At 55.5% G+C, this 7,587-nt stretch overlaps 1 protein-coding gene across 2 annotated transcripts in view; it reads left to right on the forward strand.

Moving 5' to 3' along the window:
- The first annotated feature begins 643 nt into the window (after positions 1 to 643).
- The window catches only part of PICK1 (protein interacting with PRKCA 1), a 15,542-nt gene continuing 8,598 nt past the window's right edge, over positions 644 to 7,587 (forward strand). The window contains exons 1-6 of one of the 2 annotated variants that reach the window (XM_011387677.2): positions 644 to 967; positions 1,109 to 1,206; positions 2,309 to 2,420; positions 3,930 to 4,058; positions 6,264 to 6,330; positions 7,489 to 7,578. In XM_011387677.2, coding sequence (XP_011385979.1) covers positions 1,166 to 1,206; positions 2,309 to 2,420; positions 3,930 to 4,058; positions 6,264 to 6,330; positions 7,489 to 7,578 — 439 coding nt within the window. In that variant the 5' untranslated portion in view covers positions 644 to 967; positions 1,109 to 1,165. The remainder of the gene's footprint in view (positions 968 to 1,108; positions 1,207 to 2,308; positions 2,421 to 3,929; positions 4,059 to 6,263; positions 6,331 to 7,488; positions 7,579 to 7,587) is intronic. The other variant, XM_011387682.2, reaches the window with a different exon arrangement.

Consider the following 7,587-nt stretch of genomic DNA (forward strand, 5'->3'; position numbering starts at 1 on the left):
TTTGAACTCCTCGGCTGGGAAGCGCTGATGGCATTTCCAGACCTTCAGTGGGACCCCAAGGAAGCTGCTTCTCGGGACTAACGAAGAAGGGGTGGGAGGAATCTTTCACCAAACACCACAGAGAGCATTTGTCTCTGTGTTATTAGTTTTCATACGGGGAAAGGAGGTACATAGGGCAAAGGGAAGGTAACTTGTCCAATCTGTCGTTAATAGCAGATCTGCTGAACGCAGGTGTGCAGGTGTTAGAAGGGCACTGGACTAGGCGGCAGAGTCTCAAAGTCAAGACCTGGATTTTATACCAACTGTGGATGGCTCTATGCTAATCCCTTCCTCTCTCTGGCACTTGATTTCCTGGTCTGCAAAACTGGGGTTAGGCTGACTACGACATGTAATTCTAGTAAAGGAGTCACAGCACCCTAAGACGGGGTTTGTAGGCCATTGGACTTCGCCAGATGTCTCCCTACCCAAGGATGCTTCCGTTACCACAGCAACCGCCTGGCCAGCCCGGTCCCCAGCGTCCCGCTGAGGAAGCTGGGAAGAACTCTGCCCTTACCAAGATGGCGGCGACCATAGGGCAAGGGGCGGAGTCGAGCGCTGTCGGCCTGTCCAGACCTTCCCTCTGTTTCCGCTTTCTCATGCTAACGGCGCGCTTCCGTCAATACTTGTTCTCTTTCCTGGTCCTGGGAGTCCCGGGAGCCAGGGAGGGAAGGGTTGCCTGCAGGGATTGGGGCAAATACCCAGCGGGGAAGGCGGGACTTCCGCGTCCTGTAGGAAGTGACGCGACAGTCGCGGCCGCCGACAGGTGGAACGGCAGGTGGGTTCAGGTGCCAGCCTGGTCCGGACCCGACTGTGGTACTGACGCTTCCGGTGAGCGACAGAGGAAGCTCACAGGGGGCCTGGAGACCCGTGGGGGCGTGCTCTGGGATTTGAACCCACCGCCCTGGCCTGGAGTACCCCCCTGTACCTAGTAAGTCACCTACGCATCCGCCAGGGAAACCCCCCCCCACGGTCCAGAGGGAAGGGGAAGGGCCCGGATCGCCAGGGTTGGGGTTGGTATGTAGGCACTTCGGTTTCCTAAACCCTATGCTCCTTTCTCTCCCAAATCCAGTTCCCCATTCCCCTGCCGAGCTGGGCGGTTAGCCAGCCCACCTCAACTCTCGGAACCATGTTTGCAGACTTGGATTATGACATCGAAGAGGATAAACTGTGAGTATTTTGTTCCCCCAAATCCCAAGAGTGCAGGCGCCCCAAGTTCCTCAGATCCCCGGACTTGCCAGTTCCACCACCCCTTGCTTCTCAGTGGTGGATTAGGGCTTGTACTGTAGCAGAAAGAGAACCTTCCCTCCCAGGAGCTCACCATCTGTAGGCACCTGTGGACACATGAACAGATAATGAGGGCCCTAATAGAGAATGACCTGGCTGCAAGGAGAGCAGAGCAGGTGGAGCAGTGCCTCTTATGAAGGTGTTCAGGGAAGGCTTCACAGAGGAGGTAGCATTTGAGACAGGTTTTGAAGAATGTATAGAAGAAATATCATAAACATACTCTCCTCCCCAGTGTAGACGATTAGTGGGACAGATTTTCAACAATTAAGTTAGTCTCCTTATTAGAATATATCCTCCCTCAGAGCAAGGACTGGGACCAATCCTCTCCGTGTCCTCAGCCCTTTGTAAGGTGCTCAACGTCAGTGGGTTGTTAGCAAGTGTTTGTTGAATGAATAAGTGACTGAATGAGAACATTTACTATGAAAAATAAGTGCTAATTTATAGCGAAAACAGATGATTGAGTAGAGCAATTGGGAAATAAATGATGGATAGTCTAACAAGAGAAGGCCTCTCAGAGGAGGTGGCCATAATGTTCCACATGTGCCTTAGAAGATGACAAGGACAGAATCTGACTCAAGCCTCAGGTAGAATGAAGGAAAGGGAAGGGGGACCTGTTTTTATGGGGTGCCTGCTGTGGTTTGGGTTGCTGTTAAGTGCCTTCTATGCACTTTCTTACAAGAACTTTGACAAGGTAGCCATTTTACCCATACCATTTTATGGACGAGGAAACTGAGATGCAAAAAAGGTGACTTATCCAAGTCCCGTAGCTGATTAATGGTGGAGCTGGAATGTGGTCCCACATCTGCATGATGCTAAGTAAGCTGTGCACATTTCAGCACAAAATGCTGTCTCTTTGGCCAAACGAGAAAGAAAAGGCTGTGTAGCATTTGGAGCCTCTTAGGGGTTTAGAGGGCCTGCTCTCCTCCCTGCGCCAGCCAGGTATCCTTCCTCCAGGCGACTCAGCCTCATGAGCTTCTCTTTCCAGCGGAATCCCTACTGTGCCTGGGAAGGTGACCCTGCAGAAGGATGCTCAGAACCTGATTGGGATCAGCATTGGAGGAGGGGCCCAGTACTGTCCCTGCCTCTATATCGTCCAGGTACTTGGTGTTTTGAGGGTGGGGGTGTGGTCTTGGTGGGGTGAGCCCCTCCCTACCTGGGTATGACAAAGGCAGGTTCCTTTCTCTTGTTTCATAGAGCTGGTCTTGACTCTTAATTCTTGAGGTCTGACCCCCTAAGAGAGGCCTCCCCGACCACCACTCTTAGTAGGGCTGCCCTTGTTTTTCTCTCTTATTTCAGTGTGGTGTTTTTCTTTCCAGCACTTGTCGCTGTCTGTAATCGTGGGTTTGCTCATCGGTTCCTCCAAAACTAGCTGCTTTTCCAGACTCTTTGTCCCGTGAGGGCAGAATCCCAGGCTGCTTTTTCACTGCAGCCAGCACCTAGCCTGACGTAGAGTGGACTTTCAATAAAAAGTCTTTAGTGAATCGAAAAAACGGCAGTCTTCGGCACTAGCACAAGTCCGGTATAGTGAAAAACTAAAGGACTGTGAGGTGCTGTCGGCCTGAGTTCAAATGCAAGCTTTCCTGCTTATGAGCAAGTTACTTACCTCGCTGGGCCTCAGTTTCCTTACCTGGAAAGTGGGGATATAAAATACATAGATATGAGCCATTCGGGGTTACTGTGAAGATTAAATAAAAGGACATAATGCAATGTCCGGCACTTAATAAGTGCTCGTTAAATAGTAGCTGCTGTTAATTTTATGGCAGTTGTTCTCTTTCCCAGATGATCCACCAGTGGTAATGAACAATTTTGTGGTCTCTTGTAGGAGAAGCCGCCCTGGTGACATTCAGTCAGTTGTGACTCAGGAATAGGGACAGGTAGTGACTTTTCTGTAGCCTTGGAAGGAAGCTCGTCACATCAGACATAAACTTGACCCAGATTCTATCCTGTTCTAACCTGTTCTAACAGCTAAGTAGCTGTTGGTGGCAGATGAGAAATGATGGTCTCTGAGAATCTTGCAAAGGAGTCGCTTCTAGGCCTTGAAGACGGAGATTCTTGGGACCTAGTCTTGCCTGTTTAGGGTGCTGCCTTTGCGAGCGATTAGCCTCTTCCAGCCCAGTAGGTGTTAGGGAGACCTCCCCCAGCCTCCATGCCATGTGCCTGCTTAGTTAACAAGTGGTCTCTTCCAAGACCACTCCGCTTCCTCGAACGCCATCTTCACAACATAGTTATTTTGTAATTTCTGGCTAAATCAATATCAGTCAGCCCAGAGCAGGACTGTTGGAAAGATCTCTTAAAGAAATGACTTTAGGGGAGCAAACAGACGTTCAGATGGGCGTGTAGGGTTTGGCATATTTGAAAGGGAACTCTCATTGGTTGGCAATTCCCTTCGGTCCTCCTGCTCCTCCCCACTAAGGGGGTAGGGTCATGCATTTCGTCTGTCTGGGCATCTCTACCCTTCCTTTCTCCAGCACCACTTAAGAGCCTGGAGGCTGGAGGCCAGGATGGAGCCGGGTGTTGGTTGGGGTGGAGGAAACGATTGTCTCCTGCTGCACGTCTTCTCAGCTCTCCCTTTTCTCCCCCACCCCACCCTCCGTACGCACCCCCAGGTATTTGACAACACCCCGGCAGCCCTGGACGGCACTGTGGCAGCTGGCGATGAGATCACTGGTGTCAATGGCAGGTCAATCAAAGGAAAAACTAAGGTGGAGGTGGCAAAGATGATTCAAGAAGTGAAGGTAAAGGCTGCTGCGGAGTGGGGGCCTTGAGTCACAAAAGCCACTTCTGAGACCTCCAACCCGCCAGGGGCCCCAGCAGGCCCAAAAGGGAGATTGGCACTGTCACCGCTCCCCTCCTCAGAGCATCAGGGTCTGGGTCACACGCTAACCTCCCCCGGTTTCTCCCACATCCGTTTGGTGGATACTAATCGTGCTCCAGGACTTGTGCTGGGCCTGGGCACCGAGACTACAGGGTCTCCTCAGGGAGCTGTCACACTTGGAACCGTACCTCAGGGTGAGCCAGTGTGTCCCCAGTCAGGGCTGGAGCTGAAGCTAGAAGTCCAAGGTGAACTTACCTGAGTCATAGACACTGAGTAGATGTCAGCTGAGCCATGCTGGGCCTGGGAGGGGCTGAGAGGGAAAGAGGAGCCCCCTTACCCATCCCTGTCTGAGCTTCTCGTCCAGCAGGTCCTCCTGTGCTCACAGACCCCCAGTGGTTCCTCTTGGCTCTGGGGCAGCTCTTGGTCTAGCTGCTGGTTTTCTGCTGCAGGCCATAGTCACGCTGCCTGTTCCCTGTCTCCCCCCAGCCCCTTGTTCCAGGCCAAGGCTGCTTCTGACTCCCAGGTGGCATCCCAGCCCCTGGTAGACACAAGCATGCAGCCTTTTTGCCACTTCCTAGAGATTTGCTGCTAGTAGCTCAGGAACCAATGCAGTGAAAGAGTTGCAAAGCTAAAGGATGATTTAAAAGTCCAAGAGTCAAGGGTCCCAAGGGAAATTGAGCCTGGCCAAGTATTTTAGCTCCTCACTCCCCCCATCCAAACCTCGCCTCACTGCTCCCTCCATCTTCCATGTCTTAAGGACCTGGTACCCTGAAGTCCCTCTTTCTGGCCTTAGCCCAGGGCCAGCGCCATCTCCGCCTTCTCCCTTCATTCTTCTCTTCTACCCCTGAGTCATCCCCACTCTCCTTGCCCCTGCTTTTAGGGCGGAGAGTCCAATCCTGTAATTTCTCCTACTCCAGCCGCTTTAGCTAGGACAGATGGTGCACCGGGCTCTGGGCTCCGCTGTGCAGAAGGAAGTGACAAGGTTCACTTGGGGCCCAGGCGCCACTCCACCTGGTCTGGAGTTTACTGTCCTGGGCACTACTTGTTGGGCCTCGGAGCTTACCATGGAGCGTGGTGGGCGGTGTCTCTTTCTAGTTCAGAACTGGGGTGCGCGTGCTCTTCCAGCCCTCCCCTCAGCTCGCAGCGTCACTACGCATCAGGGCCCTCCCGGTCCTGCGGGGCCAGCCCCTCGCCTTTCTCACGCAGCCCGGAGCTCCTCGTGCATGCGCACAGCCCCGACCTTAGCACGGGGCCTCCCAGCTCCCATGCTGGGGCGCCAGGCAGGCATGTCGTTTGTTTTGTCAGTGCCCCGAGCGGGGAAGTTACTGGCTCGTGGCCACACAGCTGGACCAGCACCCTCCCTGACTCCGGCCGCAGTGCCGCCTCCCTTACCCTCAGCTGCTGCCCGTGGTGGCCCCCAGCATGCGCCGCCTCCTAAGGGAGCCTTTCACGTGCCCCCACCCCCCACTCTGTCCACGTCGGGTTATTTTGGTTTCCCTTCAGGACTCGACTTTGAAACCTGCCTTGTATTTGAAGGGATTTGGTCCCAAGTCGAAGGGTCTTCGGGTTGCAAGGATGAGAGAGACCGTAGTGGCCTCATGGTCACTTCTTGGGAGAAGCCGGCACTTCTCTTCCAGCCACTAAGACTGGACTGTGTAACTCCCGGGTTCGCATCGGCCTCCCTTGCTGGCCTGGGCCCTGCCCCTGGGCAGCCCAGCACCAGCACAGTGAGGGTGCTCAGACATGGTCACTGAGCCAACGGAGGGACCCTGAGGAGGGGGCGATTGAGAGCGCAGGGGAAGATACTCCGTGTGAGGCGTGGTGTGGGGCAGGGCGGGGCCACTGATCTGGCCAGAGCACAGGACATCAGAGACTGCCATGCTGTGAGCTCTGTGACAGCAGGGACCATGTCTGCCCTTGTTCCTGCTAATTCCCCAGGGCCTGGCACATAGCGAGGGAGGGACCCGGGAGCAGATCGGTCACAACGCAGGGCCCCAGCACGGCCCTCGCTCGGCAGGGCGGAATCCTCTTATGACCACAGTTTCTGGGACTAACAGGCCTCCCTGGGGAGGGGCCTTGGGGCCCAGCAGACTCCATCTCAACTCTGCACGTCCTGCTTTTCCAGGGGGAAGTGACTATCCACTACAACAAGCTGCAGGCGGACCCCAAGCAGGGCATGTCCCTGGACATCGGTAAGCTGGGCCAGAGCAGTGGTGTCTGGTGGCCCCACAAGCCCCAGACCCTTGTCGTCAGCAGTCATGGCTTTTCTGACCAAGCCAGCCCACGGGGCCAAGGAGCCCCCAGGGGTGCTGTCCCTGGTTTCTCATTGCCCCACGCTTCACCCCCACCAGTCCCCCGCCTCTCACTCTGGGACCTTGCTGCCCGAGGATTGTCCTTTGTAGGCCAGCCCTTCAGCTAACCGCAGCCCGAGCACTCACCCTTCTCACTGGGAGGGCGCCACAAGCCCAGCCCGGCACCAGGCCCACCTGCACACTCCCACTCCACCTGGGCCACTTCTCCCACCAGCTTCTCCCCGGAAAACTCGAGATCTGAACTGGACCTCAGGCCTTGGCCAGAGAGTCAGGGGCCAGCCCCTGCTTCCTGCTGTAGGGGCCGAGCCGCGATTCTATAGAAACTTAAAGGCTCTAGTGCAGGTCCTCTGAACCAGCCGCCTCATTGCAGATCAAGGCCTGAGACCCCGAGAAGCCCTGTGTCCCCTAAGTGAACGCACAGCCAGATCTCGAGGCTCGAGTCCAGCTCCCATCTCCAATACCCCAGGGCCAGAGCCGCCTCCGGCTTTTTAAGGAAAGAGGCCAAGGGCAGATTGAGTCTGTCCTAGGATTCTTCGTCTAAAACTTTCTGGTCCTATCCAAGTCCCCTTCCAAGGACAAAGTGTGCAACCATATATACAGTAGCGGGGTCCAGGGTCAGCTGTCGTTGATGGTGTCTCTGCTCCCCTGGTACGGGGAGTGAAAGAGGAGGGGCGCTCCCCGGTTTACCTGCAGCCTGCGGCGTCCGGGCTCTCAGTGATGGCCAGCAGCCACCGCAGTACCAGGCCCTTGGCCAGCAGCCACCACAGTACCAGGCCCTTGGCCAAGCACTTTACATAGTTACCTCCTTCCAGGCTCTCACACTGCCCTGACATAGAGAAGGGATAGGGCAGGGCCCAGCACCCCGCTTTGGGACACTCCCACTTCATCCTCACCCCACACTACACCCCACTTCGGCCCCTTCGGCCCCTTCGGCCCTTGGTGTCCCCCCCCGGTGAGTTGTGATGAGGTAGGGGAGGGATGGCCAGGGGGCCCAGCTGCAGACTTCACCTCACTGAGCCCCTTTCTCACTGGCCCCAGTCTTGAAGAAGGTAAAGCATCGGCTGGTGGAGAACATGAGTTCGGGGACCGCAGATGCTCTGGGCCTGAGCCGGGCCATCCTGTGCAATGGTGAGTCCC

Source organism: Pteropus vampyrus, unplaced genomic scaffold, assembly GCF_000151845.1.
Source record: "Pteropus vampyrus isolate Shadow unplaced genomic scaffold, Pvam_2.0 Scaffold16, whole genome shotgun sequence".
NCBI lineage: Eukaryota > Metazoa > Chordata > Mammalia > Chiroptera > Pteropodidae > Pteropus > Pteropus vampyrus.